At 39.2% G+C, this 17,170-nt stretch overlaps 1 protein-coding gene and 1 long non-coding RNA gene across 10 annotated transcripts in view; one reads left to right on the forward strand and one right to left on the reverse strand.

The window, feature by feature from the left end:
• Positions 1-14,527, forward strand: part of SRPK1 (SRSF protein kinase 1) — a 78,898-nt gene extending 64,371 nt beyond the window's left edge. For 4 of the 9 annotated variants that reach the window (XM_082732359.1, XM_082732355.1, XM_082732358.1 and 1 more), the window contains 5 exons: positions 1,699-1,806; positions 6,872-6,941; positions 10,072-10,164; positions 10,477-10,569; positions 12,043-14,527. In XM_082732359.1, the coding sequence (XP_082588485.1) occupies positions 1,699-1,806; positions 6,872-6,941; positions 10,072-10,164; positions 10,477-10,569; positions 12,043-12,227 (549 nt within the window). In that variant the 3' untranslated portion in view covers positions 12,228-14,527. The remainder of the gene's footprint in view (positions 1-1,698; positions 1,807-6,871; positions 6,942-10,071; positions 10,165-10,476; positions 10,570-12,042) is intronic. The other 5 variants (XM_082732356.1, XM_082732362.1, XM_082732361.1 and 2 more) reach the window with 2 other exon arrangements.
• Positions 12,351-15,678, reverse strand: LOC309865721. Its single transcript, XR_014312245.1, has 2 exons — positions 15,534-15,678; positions 12,351-15,319 (listed from the first exon to the last, which is right to left on the reverse strand). It is a non-coding gene; the product is annotated as an uncharacterized lncRNA (long non-coding RNA).
• Between the last annotated feature and the right edge of the window lie 1,492 nt (positions 15,679-17,170).

A 17,170-nucleotide genomic window follows, 5' to 3' on the forward strand; every position in this document is an offset into this window, starting at 1 on the left:
GCCTCTGCCACTGAGTTCCTACTGTCTCCTACATACAGCCGTTGAATTTTTAAATTCTGCTTGTTCTTTCTTTGGCTGTCCCTGGGTTTACTCTTCCCTCTGCTGTTTCCACAGCCAGTGCTCAGATTTTCATTACTGGCCACCAACCAGCAAATGACTGGAATGATATCCTCAGATATCTTGTCATTCTCCCTGGAGCACACTTTCCTGTGCGTTAACATGGAGTGATGCCATATGAAATCCAAACTCCGTCCTAGCAATTAACTGTATGTGGCTTTGGCAGGTATCTTTCGGTGCCTATGCTGGTGATGTGCTCCTCCTGGCAGAGAAATACAAAAGTTGCTCTTTCTGATCAGTCTTTGTCCCTGTGGAGCTCTGGTCAATACTGGTTTCCTACCTGAAGCTTTCTCTGCCTAATATCTCCTCTTCACAAATATTCTTCCTTGGGGTGCCTGGCTGGCTCAGCTGGGGTGACTCTTGATCGTGGGGTCATGAGTTCAAGCTACACTGGGTATAGAGATTACTTAAGTAAATAGAACTTTAAAAACAGGAACAAAAAACAAATGATCTTCCTTGTTTTTGAATTCCAGTAGGATTAAAGAGTCATCTTCCACTCTTTTTTATTACATGTTTTTTAATATCTGGATTTTGTGTTGTGTCTGTGACTCATTCTAAGCTTTTTTCTGCAATGTTTTTTATTATGGCCAACTTCAAACTTACACCAAAGTAGAGAGAATAGAACACTGAAACCCTGTGTCATTATACTAGTGTCACCCAGCATTTATCAACTCACTGCCAGTCTCTTTTCATCTATACCCCCACTCTGCCACCCACTCCAGATTATTTTGAACTATGTCCCAGGTATTTTCATTCCTAAATATGGCTTGCTAAAAGATGACTCTTTCAGGCAACGATGACACCATTGCTGCACCTACAAAGTTGGCAATTCACCAATATCAAGTATTCAGTCTGTTTTGCCAGTACCTTATAAACGTTCTTTTAATTTTTTTGTTGTTTCAAACGGGATCCAAATAAAATCTATGAATCCACAATTGGATACTATGTCTCTTAAATTGCTTTTACCATAGTTTTCCCCTTTTCTTCCCATGCAATTCATGTGTTAAAGAGATTCTGATTGTTTTGCTGATTGCATTCCCAAGGTACTTAACATGGTCTTTTTTTCCCCAAGAATCATGTTTGAGTTTTTAGAGGAATGTGGGGGATGGAGGAGAATGGGAGCAAGAGTTCTTTATAGATGGTGCTTACAAGATTCTTGAAACTTGAAGCCTAATTTTTTTATTTCTTCATAATGAGCACATAACAAGGAAAGTTTGAATTGGACCTAAATTGGTGGCATTTATTTGTCGAAGCACTTATTACTATGGACAAATGACCAACTTAATTTTTGCTTGGGGTAATAGTTCTCCATTTCTTAAAAAGCAATTGTTATTCCTTAATCTGTATATCTATATTATGGTTAGACTTATATGTTCGTTAAAATAATTTGGAGTAGATGGTGTATTTAAGCAAAGTACTGTTTGGAGCTAATAGCATCAAAATGATACTTTCAGTAAACTAGCTAAATGAAGACTGGTTTGGGGAAAATAAGAGATTTATTTTAATCTCCATTTTTTTGTGATTTGTTACTTTTTAGAATAAGTGAATTTTAAAATACTGTGTCCTTCTTCATTTACTCAGCACAAACATTTCACTGAAGATATTCAAACAAGGCAGTATCGCTCCTTGGAAGTTCTGATAGGATCTGGCTACAATACCCCTGCTGACATTTGGAGCACAGCATGCATGGTAATGTTTTTCCAAACCCTTGACCTTCACTTAATTATGTGGTAGTTTATAGCTTGCCCTGCTTGCTAATTTCAGTAGACCAGCAAATTTACAAACAGGAAAACAAATTTTTTATGATATACCACTAGCACTCTAAATCTTATGTCTGGAGAGGCTAGAATTCAAAAGCTGATTAAAAACATCTGGCATTCTGTGGCATCTGGCTGGTTGAGTCGGTTAAGTGTCCGACTCTTTGATTTCAGCTCAGGTCATGATCTCCAGGTCATGAGATTGAACCCCCACTTTGGGCTCCATTCTGGGCGTGGATCCTGTTTGAAATTCTCTGTCTCAAAAAAAGAGCATCTGGCATTCTGTTTTGTTGTGCCAAATTGCTGCTGGTTGAAGGCACCAAATGTTTCTTAGCATGGGCTTCGGCTGAGGGAATTAAAAATAAGTGCTCCAAGGTGGTACCGCTTTTGATTAGGAGATTACCAGTACCCTTGCCCTTTCGGCTCTGATCTGTTTTCAGATTAGGGAAACTATGGAAACTACTTCAGTCTGTATAGTTGGACAGTTCTTTAGATATCTTTGCACCCCAAAAGATGTGAAAGCCCAGTCATACAAAGAGTCTTAAATTGCTGCTTTGTCCCTGTCAAGTACTCAGGTAGTCATTTAGTTGACATTGAATGGTTTCCCACAAGTAACCTTTATTGGAATGTGTTATACTGTTTCCTGAAATAGAGTATACTCATCAATTTGATTTGTAATTGTGTGTTTCTTCACTTATTTCTCTTGCACTAGATTGTAAGTGCCATGCTGACAGGAACCATGTCTGTTATGTATAGCTAAGTGTCTGGTTCAAAGCCTGGCACATTCTGAGTAGATGCTTACAGTGTGATTCTGATGCTAACTACCCCAGGTTAGGGCAGACTTCATGGGTTAAGGGCAGAGTTTCCAGAAGGCCCCTCAGTCAAACACCAGCTGCAAGCTCTGGAGTCCACAGGCCACTTACAGTTCCGACCTCCTAGCTGCATATTGGGAGCTTCCATTATCCTTTCAGATTCAGTAAATTACTAAAAGGACTCACAGAACTTGGGAAAGTACTAAACTGCTGTTGCAGTTTTGTCATAAAGGCTACATATCAGAACCAGTCAAATGAAAACATGCATAGGGCGAGGACTAAGAGGGTCAGAAAGCCGAAGCTTCTGTGTCATTAGGACATGTCACCTTCCCAGGACATCATGTATACCACCAGCCAGGGAAGCTCACATGGGCTTCAGGTGCCCCGTTTTTTATTGAGGTTTCATCACTTAGGCATGATTGATTGAATGAATTGTTGATCATGTGATTGAACTCAATCTCCAATCCCCTTTCCGTCCCTGGAGGTTAGGATAACACAGGCTCAAAGCCCCAGTCCTCACACAATTGGGTCTTGTCCAGTTAGGGTGTATATCCAGCCCTCCTCTTATAATTATCTAGGAGCCTACCATGAGTCACCTCATTGGTATAATGATTAGGGTACAAGGGGACAACGTGAATGACAAAAGTCATCATCACTTGGAAATGCCAGGCTTTTAGAGGCTTCCTCTCAGGAAACAGGAACAAAGACCAAACAAATTCTTTATTATATAGCAATACTTAATAAATAAATGTTGGTGGGCCATCAAATGAGTAAACTAAGCCAGAAGCCTATTAAACTGTCATTTCAGTTGATATTGTTCACAGTCAATTTTGGTGAAGACTTGAGAAACTATAGATTAGAAGCCCCAGCCTGTTTAAGGTCATAGATTTCTTGAGACCCACATTCCTAAAAAACTTTGTCTTCCAGAGGTAATAGAGTTAAAACCGTGTCGTTAATATGGCCTAACCTTGTAAATCATTGTGTTATGGCATATCAATGGCCTGTTAAGATGGTAGACTTTGTGAAATGTGAGGGTTGGTACTGTCTGCACAAGATGAAAGAACATTGGAATAAAATCTAACTTCTTGGGGCACCTGGGTGGCTCAGTGGGTTAAAGCCTCTGCTTTCAGCTCAGGTCATGATCCCAGGGGCCTGGGATGGAGCCCCGCATCGGGCTCTCTACTCAGCGGGGAGCTTGCTTCCTCCTCTCTCTCTGCCTGCCTCTCTGCCTACTTGTGATTTCTGTGCGTCAAATAAATAAATAAATAAATCTTTAAAACAAAAACAAAAACTAACTTCTTTCTTGGCAAACTTTAAAGCTTTGTATTTTCAGGAATTTGATTTGCTGGAGAAAATAAATGGTAGAGATGCCACCAGCTACAAAATATAACTAGTTTGTAGTGACATCTGGTTTATTATGATGTGGTTCTTAGTAGTGGGTTAATTGGGGGCAGTAGTTCCTGCTTGCTATGTCGTATGTATACTAAGGCAAAAGATAAAAGGGGGATTAACCTTGCCCCCTGTTTGGACCAACTCACATGTAGGAATTTTCTCAACCAAGGGAGGGAAAGCACTTACCTGACATGAGACAATACCATGAAACTTGAACCCCCTTCGCTGTTTCTCTTATTTTGCAAATAGATGTAGAAATGTTGCTTTCCATTTAGCCATAACCAGAAAGTAAAAATAAATCCTGTAATATCAGAAGTGTCTGGAAAGATGGATCATCCTGCATCCAATGCAATTAATTGATGGAAAGATTGGAGCCCTTTCTAAGAGATAAAAAGATTGTCTGCCACCTTAGTGATTGAGACTACCAAGTTAGAGGGCAGTTATAAAAAGGGAAAGTTCTGTGAAGACCACTTCGGAGTTGACAAAGAATTAATGCTTTAAAATCTTTCATTCTGTAAAATCCTCCATTCAAAATTATACATTTTGAAAAATGTATAATGACTTCTGTCTACCACTGTAGTATCATACAAAATAACTTCACTGCCATAAAAATCCTCTGTGCTCTGTTTACTCATCCCTCCCTCTACCCCCTGTACCTGGCCACCACTGATCTTTCTATTGTCTTTATAGTTTTGCCTTTTTCAGAATGTCCTAGAATTGAAATCATAAAAGTATGTAGGTTTTTCAGATTAGCTTCTTTCACTTCATAATATTTAAGGTTTGCCTATGTCCTTTCATGACTGGATAACTCTTTTGCATTTTTAGCACTAAATGATACTACATTGTCTGGATATATACCAGAACACAGGATTTCCTAACTCGTTGCCTCTGGTTGTGAGCATGGCGCTGAGTGTCACAAAACAGGCTCTTTGGTCAGTGTAAGACCAGTACAGGAGTGGGAATCAGAAACCCTGGATTCTAGGATGGGCTTTCTTGCCTGTCATTTTTGGTTACAGTTTTCTCATCTACAAAGGGAAGAGTGTTCAACTAAAGTGTTTCGTTTCTAACTAGAGCTTCTGCTAGTTTTCACTTCTGACATTGTGATTGGTTGGTTTGGTTTGTGTTTTTCTGCTATTATCTTATTTACAAAATTGTAACTACTAGCAACTGCCATATGTTCCAAAAAATAAAGTTCTCAGAGAACTTGAGGTAACTAGTTGTGAGTGTCTGGGTGAAAAATTTAGAAAACACTGAAATCTTAGAAATTTTCCTTTATTTCCTTGAATTTTAATTTCAGTATTTTTACTGCACTCCCATTATGAACCTTTGAAAAAGTACTGGTTTCAGAAGAGATTAACAAATTTTAATTAATGAGAATCACAGTTTGTTTCTGTTCTCCTTTGGAACTATAAGCCTTAGGATAAGGATGGAACAAGTTACCAGCTTCAGTTTCTTGATGAACTTCTAGAATATAAAACCAGCTAATGCCTTGGAGGGTAGTACAGTTCAGGTAATACAGTTTTGAGAAAAGCTGTCCTGTGGTGAAATTGCAGAAGCGGACTCTGAAAAGCCACAGAGACCTAATCTTAGGACTGAATTAGAGAGTGCAAACCACACCACAGTTTTTGAAATTGTCTGACCGTTGACTTAATCAAAATTGACCTGTAACTGACACTTGACTTACAACTGCACTTTTATACCAGTATGATCCTTTATAAAAATTGCTGTTACATTACCTTTTTGACCCATTTTTTAATCAGTGAAAGATTAATATAGGCCTGTCACTCAGGTGCTGTCTTTTTCCATAATGCTTGGTGTGTATTCTAAAGGAAATCACTTTTTCATACTTGTTGAACACTGTTTACAAGAGGTTTTCTTTCTTTCTTTTTTTTTTTTTTAAGATTTTATTTATTTATTTGACAGAGATCACAAGTAGGCAGAGAGGCAAACAGAGAAAGAGTTGGGGTGGGGTGGGGAAGCAGGCTCCCTGACGATCAGAGAGCCCATGTGGGGCTCCATCCAAGGACCCTAGGATCACGACCTGAGCCGAAGGCAGAGGCTTTAACCAGCTGAGCCACCCAGGTGCCCCTACAAGAGGTTTTCATGTAGAAGACCTGTGCCTGCCTTTTCCTGGTATGTGAATGCCATACCTGCCAGTCCCATAAAACATGAATGGCTCTTGACTACATTTATACTTAATCTTTTTCTGATTTTCCATTAGACCTAGAAATTGAGGATTCTATGGAACAGTTTAGGGGGTGCTTCCCAAAGCAAAACTTAAAAATGTACTTTTTGCCACATAGTTAAGAGTCCTAGGTAGAGAGATGTCTGTCTGAGTTTTTTGGTTTTGATTTTGTGTACAGAATCTTAATTTCTAGCTATGTGAAATTATAACATAAGAAAATAAGACCTGTTCTTCTCGTGAATAATTTAATAACTTAGAATTAGCTTAATATCCACATGTTGCCCTCTCTAAGCAAAAAGAGAAATTCAGGAGAGCCAAATTGCTGATAGGAGCATGGGATGGAAGAATCCATATGTTAATATTAATAGTTTTTCCTGTTTTCCTGCTCCATTTTACTAAGAAACTGGTGTGGAAGGAGAACTCCTTAGATATAATCTCAGACATTTTTAAAAATGATCATCTGTGGCTTTTTTAAAAAAGAAAAAATTACTTCATAATGAGTCAGATAGTAAGCAATAAGCTTCCCAAAGGCTACCTTTTTGTTTTGTTTTGTTTTGTTTTGTTTTGTTTTGTTTTAATGCTTTCATATGCTGTCCTCTTTTTCTCAGGCCTTTGAACTGGCCACAGGTGACTATTTGTTTGAGCCTCATTCAGGGGAAGAGTACACTCGAGATGAAGGTGAGTCTCCTTAACCAAGAGTCTCTGTGCATGGCAGTTACACTTTCCATGTGTGATTAACATGGTTTGTTAGTACTGAAGAGCTTAGTCTTTTTAGTGTACTAAGAATATATAAATCTCAGAAAAGATAGAAATATAAGATGTTTTATATTAAGTATTAGATATACTAGATATTTAATAATAACTATTAAAGAACTATATGAGGATTAAAGAAGAGACCACAGTTGGTTAATAAAACTTGTATTTGCCAGGTAATTTCTTCTAAAACATCTGGTTATCTTCCTTTCTGTATAAATCAGTGATTTATTCTTTACCCATTGTGAACAACCTGTTCATCAGCTTGTTGCTCAGTTATGCCTGCAACTTTATTTGGAAGTCAGTAGTTTTATAGGCAAACACACTACTTGAGTGGTGTTTGTGAATGCAGACACTAGAGCTTTTTTGTCTATATAAACTTTACAATATTTAGCATTCTTTTTCCCTTTTCTAAAAATTAAAACCATACTTTTTTCTTTGTAAATAATACTGACATTTAGAATTCCATTCTAAAACAGTGTTATTGGGTCGCCTGGGTGGTTTAGTCAATTAAATGTCTGCCTTGGCTCAGGTCATGATCTCAGGGTCCTGGGATTGAGCCCCACATTGGGCTCCCTGCTCAGCAAGGAGTCTGCTTCTTCCTCTGCCCCTCCTCTTCCCTGTGTTCTCTCGCTCCCTCTGTGTCTGTCTCTCTCCAATAAATTTAAAAATCTTTAAAAAAAATAAATAAATAAAACAGTGTTACTGATTTACATTTTGTGATAGCTGATGGGAAAGGCCCAAGCTGTCAGTTGCTCCATCTGAAAGGCTGTGAAAGCACACAACTGAATGTGATTTTTTTTTTTTTAACATGGTCATGTCCAAATAACTTAGATAATAATGTGAATGAAAGAACTATTAAAGAAATGTCTTACTATTACACAGTTTCAGCAGGTTTTATTTTCAAGATTAATGAGGATTCCTTTGAGAGAACACTAGCAATGTAGCCTCCCAATGTGGAAAATATGTCCTTTACTTTCTGTGCTTCCCTCAGTTCTTAGGGAAATCAGGTTTTGTGCTGTGTGGAACCAAGAATGCTCTCCATTTCTTAAACCAAGGTTTCTTGGGATAGTAATAGGCAGTGTTAGTAGGGCCTCTTGATACTCCTCTAACACATAATCTGTTTGGAAATGTTAAGATAATTCCGATTGCCAAATGCCTATTGTAGTGAGTACAGTTTGGATGTTTTTCTACATATAAGCCCTTTTAAGAATATACTGTAATAATTATCTATGTACACATTTAATTTTCCCTAATCTCTGCTTTTTTTTTTTTTTTTTTTTTTGCCAGTTATAAGTTTGGGGCTTTGGACGTTTTTTAGAAATGCTCTGTTATACCTGTTTGAACAATTGATTTTTTTTTTCTCTTTACTTTCCTAGACTCCCTGTAAATATAGTTGTGGTACAGAACACATATAACAGCTGAAATTACACTCTGTAGGGTCTTATGTTACCAAACCTGAAAATTGAAGTGTATCTAAAAAGTCCCAAATAAGGGGCAAGGGAGAACTGTCTAATCTAGATACTTAAATTCAAATTTATTTCCTCCTGTACCGGTTAATACTAATAGTCCTTAGAGGAAACTTCAGACTACTGCAGTTTGGTCCATAAGAGAAGAAAAAAAACTAAACCCTTATTCCCTAGCAAGTGTATGCATAGTTTGTTATAAGTCACTGTAGGACTGGGGCCTACCTAAGAGACATGTTTTTCTGATGTTGTTGATGTTCTACAGCCCTAACTCTTGGAATAATACTTGATAATTTTGCCTATCAGGTATATCATTCCTATGATTAATTGATAAGCCAGAGACAGGCTGCTGGAATTAAATGTAGAATAACACACTCAAGAGAAAAATAATTTCTTGGTACAGGAAAAATGTTAAAAGAACCAGTACTTCACTTGGAAGTTTACATTAAGATAAACTGTAGTCTCATTTATACAAAAACATTTATTTGCAGGTTTTACCTAAAATGAGCAGAAATTTCTTGGCGGCCAAGTCTTGTTAGCAAACGACAAATTCAGTCAAGACTGCCAGAAGTTTGTAGTGATTTCATGAATGTAAAGCTGTTTTAAAATGACAGCACTGAGTCCTTTACTTGAGAAACAGATAGGACCTGACACCATCACAAATTCCCACATATAGTGATGTCTCTGGCATAACATTACTGCCCTACAGGATTAAAGTCATTTATAGAGCTCTTTTGTGCCATCACTTTTTAAAATTCCTTCCTATTCTTAGTTGCTGTCACCTGCAGAGTAAAAAAGTAGTAGTTTCCTGTAAATGTGGATGCTGGCTATTCCCAGGATCACCGCCTGGGGCACACTTCCCTGGCAGTGCCCACAGTCCACATTCATGCTGGGATAGTTACAAGACACTGCTACGACATGGGCATCTTATACTGGCCCACAGAAGTCAAGTAGCTGTACTTTAAACTGTTTGTGCCAATTTCTACTTTAAAAGTATGATGTATTTTAAAACAATTACCGGGCTCTGAACTACACATGGTTAGATGTGGATTCATTTTGAGTTCTAGCTCATGTTTGCCCTGTACCCTCAAGTAGGCCATTTATTCTGAGGTTCTGTTTTCTCATTGTTAAAAATGGGGCATCTATTAGTTTTGACCTGTTTTACAGGGTGATTGTAAAAACTCATCATATATGAGTGCTTTAATTATTGTGAACTTTGTTAAATAAAGTGATTTTATTACTACTTGAAGTCCAGAGTAGTATCATAAATAACAGTGTCTAAAGCATATTGGTAGTTTTTTTAACCTTAACTGAAAAATCCACCTGAATCTAGATGTATAGACAAAATAGAAATAAAAATACAGATAAGCCTCTAAACTCTACGGTGGGCCTTGCCAGCTGCTCTCAGGTGACCAACCACCTGAAATAATTCTTGACCTTCCCAGTCTCCCCTGGAGTATCCTTGGTTATATTTGTAGTTACTTTTAAACAGCTAGGCCTAAAAAAGCTATTCATTTAAAAAAAAAAAAAAAAAAAAACCTCTTTTACAGCTTGTCCTTGATCCTGTTCTTCTTACCCTTCTATTTTAGACCACATTGCGCACATTATAGAGCTGATAGGCAGAATTCCAAGACGCTTTGCCCTCAGTGGGAAATATTCACAGGACTTCTTCAACCGCAGAGGTAGTATTATTAACATGAGCTTTCATCTAGGCCCCAGGGATACAACTTCAGGAAGCAGAGCATTCACACCAAGATTGTTTTTAGTTATAACTTTAGTCCCACTGAAGTGGGCACCTGATTTTTTTTTTACATTTTTCTGGATTCTCCATTAGATGGATAGAGTCCTCTTCCTATTTAGGACAGAAAGCAAGGCTGAAATGCTTTACAAAGAGGTGTGCATGCTACTCTTTCTGCCATTGTCTAGAACTGCATTTGTTACTCCTGTTATGTATGTCTTTTTTTTCCCCCTCCTGAAATGTTTGAAACATACAGATCACATTGCATTGATCATAGAACTTCTGGGGAAGGTGCCTCGCAAGCTCATTGTGGCAGGAAAATATTCCAAGGAATTTTTCACCAAAAAAGGTAAAATAAATGTGCTTGTTCCCAGACATTACGGGAGCAAAGTGTTTAAAAATGAAAAGGTAAGTGCAGCCGTGTACATGCTCCCAACACCTTTCGAAGAATGGTCCTGCCTTGGATGCTGAACTGTAACAGCAGAGAGGTGAAATACTGTGGTCAGGAGCAGAGACTGGGGCCACACTATTAGGTTCTAATCCCAGCAGCCACACAACCTCAGTCTGCTGATTTCTAAATGGGGATTTTAAGTGTTTACTTCACACTAAATAAGTTACTGTGTATATAGTGCCTGGCACATAATTGGTTGATTACTCCTCTTCATTGCTTCTGAAAAATGGGCAGACGTTTGCTAGTGTTTGATCTCAGAACTGCCTCTAACAGAGCAAGTAGTTTAGTTTAAGCTTCCTAAGGGCAGGACTACATCTTACTCATCTTGTAGCCCAGCGATACCTAATATAGTCACTTAAGTATATCAGTCCTGCAAATTAACTTTACCTTTTGCAGTTTTATAAGTTTATGTTATCACCAGTTAGTGAAAGAAACAAAGATAATGCTCTCACCTGAAATTTTTGACTCCGTTAAGTATGTATTTAAGTATTAAGTATGTAGTTAAGTATGTATTTCTTATGCATCCAAATAAAATTTGAAAACCTGACCTAGGAAGGACTAGAAAACTGTCTTGCCTTTTTTCCCTCTTTGCCATGGTTCCCTTTTTCCTCACAACCTCTACACTTGACAGCAAGCATCCTAGAAACCTTATTGTTTCTTTTTGGCAGGAAAATAGTGAAAGTGCTTCCTAAGAGTTCCTCCTTGTGCAAAGACCAGTTAATGGCATGTGTATATCAAGTGGGTAATGAATCAGGCACTCACTGCCCACAGAAAGAAACTTCAGATAAGTGTTGTATAAGTTAAAATGGTTATGTCAGAGAAGTAAGAATTAGAATGACATTTCAGAATAGGACAAAGTGTTGATGTAGCTATATCTGAAAGCTGTATGGGGTTTGTTTTAGTCTTGTTACTTTTTATACAGGTCTAACATGGTATTAGCTCTTTATTTTTAAATTACTGCCTTATTTGGAAGCAACATTAGTAGACTATTAAGCCCCCCAAAAACACAGCTGTTCTTGGTATGTGATGATAAACTGTTTTTAAACACCCTTTGAAACAGTGTTGCATATATAGGCATTTAATACTCATTTTAGTGAATACCTAGTTAGTTCCTGCTAGGCCTACCCAATTTTACTGGGACAAAATATCCTAGAGTAGTGGAACAAACAAATTAAGATTTTAGGCCCTCACGGAAAGTGGAGACACTCCAAGGAACGTGTTAAAGAAGAGCTTTGTGAATAGAAAAGGATTAGATTCTGATGGCAAAATTTGGTTCTTTATAGAGCGTCTGGATTAGTTCCTGGATTTCCACAAAAGGATCTTGTCACTTGTCAATATCGGTCAGTTTCTTTTGTACTGTCTTTACCATAGGTGACCTGAAACACATCACGAAACTGAAACCCTGGGGCCTATTTGAGGTTCTAGTGGAGAAGTATGAGTGGTCTCAGGAAGAGGCAGCTGGCTTCACGGATTTCTTACTGCCCATGTTGGAGCTGATACCCGAGAAGAGAGCCACTGCCGCCGATTGTCTCCGGCACCCTTGGCTCAACTCCTAAGCCCCAGCCCAGGACCGCAGCAGAGATCACATGCTGACCCTCGCCCCTCCCTGCCAAGCATTTCCCTCTTCCCTTTTCAGGGTGAAGCTCTTCCTTCAAGGGTTTCCTAGGTTTTTTGTGGGGTTCTTTTGTTGCTTTTTTTTTTTTTTTTTCCAAATCAACATGTTCATTTGGGTTTGCTTACTTGACCCTGTGGAGATCCCCCACAGCCATGGGGCATCCTAGGTGAATTTGGCCTCGATTGAGCTCTGCCAAAGACTCATAGACTAAAATGTGAAACAGCCTCTCACCCTGTACACTTGTCTTTCCATTAAAACACCCTTTAAATTATGAGCTTCCTTTTTAAAAAGCTATGAAGATGATGAGCTCATCCTTTTATTCATTGACTCTAAGAGTCAAATTTTCTAGTGCATCTCCTATTGCCAGCATAAGGATGAGAAGGGGAAAGGGTGTTACTTCTGTGTACAGCAGAGACATTAAACTTACTGTATCCAGGCTGCATCATCTTCCTGGATTGTTTCTGTTGTTCTCTGTGTTCACGTTTTGTCCCGCAACTTTGAAGCTACTATCATTCTAAATGAGCTATATCAACACCAAATTTGGATACCACTTTTATCACTGTTCATAGCACTATCAAATTCCTTTTATCCTCCCATAACGCTAAGATCCTTAAATCTTTGGTCTGATTTTTGGTGGAAACAGACACGGAACCATTGACTAGCTATTTCTTCAGAACTAGATGTTCTGCAGAAACAGTTCTTTCCTCTGTGTCTTCTGCTACCCTAACCACAGAGTTATTTTGATTGGCTGCTTTGGTTTTTGTTGTTTTAATCCCTGGCTGGCACTTTACTCATTGCACTCGAGTTTACTGCCCCACAGCAAAAGAATTCAGGATGACTCCAGAAAGGGGATCTGGGTTTCAGAGATTTCCCCTCTAGGAAGAAGATGTACTAGAATTCCCAGTTCTTTTCCAGTCAGTCCTCTACTTTATTTACAGCTTTTTCTTTACCTTGTCCAAAATTTAACCTTTAAGCAGTTTTCCTTTGTGGCTTTGCCACTCTCATTTTCTCAGAAGCTTCAGGTCTTAAATGAAATCCCAGCATAAAAGAGCCAAGGCCAAGGGGAAGGGTGGGGGGATGGCACTTTGGGGTTTTTTTGTTTTGGGGGATTTTTTTTGTTTTTTGGTTGTTTTAAGATTAGCCATTCTCTGCTGCTATTTCTTTGTATAATGTAAGTTTTTAACTGCAATTCTGAGATAATTGAGATGTACTTGAGGGTTTTTTCCCCCCGTGAGAAAAGGCTTTGTGAATCTTACTTTAGAATGGGCCTTTCCTAGACTTGCCCTAGACATCACATATTCCTTGGGTCATACTGAAAAGCAAAAGGGGGTAGGTTTGGGGTCACAGCCGCTTGTTCAGCATGGACCAAGTGGGCCTTGGGGATTACTGCTTTCTGCGGAGGCGGCTCCAGGACTGATTTACAGAAAGCCAAGGAAGTGCGACTTGAGGCTCTACTAGCAGAGCTGCCGACAAGACTTTCAGGTAGCCAACTCTGTATTGGAGACGAGTCCAGATTCTGCCATTTTTCCACCAACAACAGGAAAAAGTGGTGCAATTATGCAATCCATTTAACGCATAAACACAGAACCCTGAGTAACTATGGCCAGCCATTCATCGGATCCTTGACTGGGTAGTCCTGAAATCAGACATGTTCCTGTAGAAAGAATTCTAAGTGAGGCTGTCTATGCACCTATCAAGAATAAAGAAAATAGATTGTATCCAACAACGGCAGGGAAATATCCTTCGGCAATTCTAATCCACGTTGGCTTTTCAGCGATACATAAATCTAAAGCAATAGCAGACTAGAACTGAATTTTTGTCTACACTGTAAAATAACAGTTGTGCAATTACAAGAATTCTGGTGACAATATTAAAGTGAAATAACCAAAACAAAAATAGAAGGCCCCATTTTAACAACTGATGTGAAAAGAAATTTTAATAAGAGAGAACCTATAACTTCTTTCTGAAAATGTTTTCCCACAAATAAGGGCTTTCCCCCTATCATTTTAAGGAGCCAGATGAATTAGAAGCCGTAGAAAGAGGCAGCTATAGAATTTGATCTTCCAAATACCCCATGTACCTTTATTGAACTTAATCATAATGCTGTCAAATTGCCATGATCTCAGTAAAGGATTTCTATTGCTGTCAGTTACAACCCCAAATGCATTTTTATTCTTTCTACTGGGTGCATTGTCTGTTTTCTTTATAAACGCAGTACAATAAACAAATTATTTAATAATCTATATGTTTCTAGAGCATTTATTTTACTTTGTTGCTCAAGTTGGTCTGACCCACACTTCAGAATGGAGAGAAGGATTGGTTGAATGTTGTTTTTAAACTTAACTATGCAGTGAAACTGCCTGGCTTAAACACCTGCCACCACTTTATGCCATTTGTAGCTTAGCTTCTGTCTTTTAAATTGGGGGTAGATGAGACTAACAACGTACATTTTGGAAAAATCCTAGAAAGGGTATCATTCCCTATATCCAGTGGCATTTTCCCAGAATACTGGTGGTGTGTCCTTTACCACTCCCCCCTCAGATTATTATCACAATCCCAGTAGATGCAAAAATGCCAAAGATTTGTGAAACCCTCTTGTACAGGGGCTTTCATAGATTCGTTCCTTAGAATAAATTCTCCAAAATGGCATGGCTGGGCCAGAGAGTAAGCACATTTTCATGGCTTGTAATAAATGTCAGGTAACTGATATGGAGAATGGTTGGACTGTTTTGCTGTGACCAGCAGCATTTGAGTGGGCTTGTTACAGTCACGTTGATTTTTTTTCCCAATAGCCAGTTTGAGTGCCAAAAAACAAGAGCATCTTTGCCTTGTTTTAATTTGAATATTGGATGACAAGTCAGAAACTTGTTTCATGGGTTTTATTGGCCATTTTTGTTTTTTGGTTATTTGCTATGTTGCCCAGCTTTGTTTTTGTGTGCTTCCCTTTTTATTTGGTATGGGTTTGTTCTGTATTAAAGATAGTGCATTTTTGTGGTTTTCCCATCATATATACTTCAACAGTTTTTAATTTGCCTTTCACTTTTTTTTTTTTTAAGATTTTATTTATTCATCAGAGAGAGGGAGAGAGAGCGAGCACAGGCAGACAGAATGGCAAGCAGAGGCAGAGGGAGAAGCAGGCTCCCTGCTGAGCAAGGAGCCTGATGTGGGACTCCATCCCAGGACGCCGGGATCATGACCTGAGCCGGAGGCAGCTGCTTAACCAACTGAGCCACCCAGGCGTCCTTGCCTTTCACTTTTATTTGTGGTGTTTTTTAGTGTTACTCATAGAAAGTCCTTCCCCACCCCTGGGCTACATACATTAACTCTTCTAGTTAATTTAATAGCATCATACTTAAGACCTATGTAGTGTCTTCATATTGTAGTGTTGACCAGAAGAGAATATAACACATTTTAAAAACAACCTAGGGGCGCTGGGTGGCTCATTCGGTTAAGCATGTGTCTGCCTTCAGCTCAGGTTATGATCCAAGGGTCCTGGGATCAAGCCCCGAATCAGGCTACCTGCTCAGCTGGGAGCCCACTTCTCCCTCCCTCTGCCTGCTGCTCCCCCGCTTGTGCTCTCTGCCAAATAAATAAGATTTTTTTTTTTAGATTTTTTTTTTTAATTTATTTATTTGACAGAGATCACAGGTAGGCAGAGGCAGAGAGAAAGGAAGCGAAGCAGGCTCCCTGCTGAGCAGAGAGTCTGATGCGGGGCTCAATTCCAGGACCCTGAGATCATGAGCTGAGCCGAAGGTAGAGGCTTTAACCCACTGAGCCACCCAGGTACCCCAGATTTTTTTTTTTTTTTTTTTTTTTACCTAAATTCATCAAACCAGTGTGTTCACCAGACTGACCAGTCTAGACGGTCTCCAAGCCTTGTCTTAAATGTATGGACCTCGGAGGGTTTTGGAAAACTTAAGTGCTGTCCTAGGAGAACTTGTAGCTATCTTAAAAGAGCCAGCAAACTGGGGTTTGAATTAATCCTCCACACCCCCCCAATGCCCCTGCTTTTCAGTCTTCATTTGCCCTGAATGTCCACAGGGGAACCATTTGCCTGCTCCAGAGAGGCCCAGGTTACATTCTTTTATTTTTGAAGACTAGAGTTTTGCTCTTATGAGGAAAGAGATTTGCTGTTAGATTACAATATCACAGAAAACTTGTGATTTATTGATAACAGAGTCAAAATTATATTTACTCCAGGAGCACCTGGGTGGCTCACTGGCTGCCCGCACCTGAGGTGTGTTCTAGAAACATCTGCCCTCGGTTCAGGTCATAATCCCAGGGTCCTGGGATTGAGCCCCATGTAATCAGGAAGACTGCTTCTCCCTCTCCCCCTGCTTGTGCACTCGCTCGCTCTCTGTTAAATAAATAAATAATTTTATAAAGAATTATATTTATCCCCAAAAATAAGGCCTAATGACACCAGAGAGCTTGAATAGTCCTTTGTGTTTTGCCTACAAGTTTGGGGCCTTAGAAGTTAGCAAGTCATTGGTAACTACCAGATCTCTTGCACAGTCTTTGGTATGTGAAGATTAAATAAACTTTTATATATAATCTGAGAGCGTTGAGACCTGAGGAGGAAGTTTGTTTTCATGTCGCTAAAGTCTTGGGGTTTGATTTTGTTTTTTGTTTTATTTATTTGTCAGAGAGCAAGCAGAAGCAGGCTCCCCACCAAGCAGAGAACCTGATGCAGGACTCGATCCTAGGACCCTGGGATCAAGACCTGAGCAGAAGGCAGACACCTAACTGGCTGAGCCAGCCAGGTGCCCCTAAAGTCTTGTTTTTAAAAGTTGGAATTTAGGGGGGGCGCCTGGGTGGCTCAATGGGTTAAGCCACTGCCTTCGGCTCGGGTCATGATCTCAGGGTCCTGGGATCTAGTCCCAC

This window comes from Mustela nivalis (assembly GCF_964662115.1).
Source record: "Mustela nivalis genome assembly, chromosome: 5".
NCBI lineage: Eukaryota > Metazoa > Chordata > Mammalia > Carnivora > Mustelidae > Mustela > Mustela nivalis.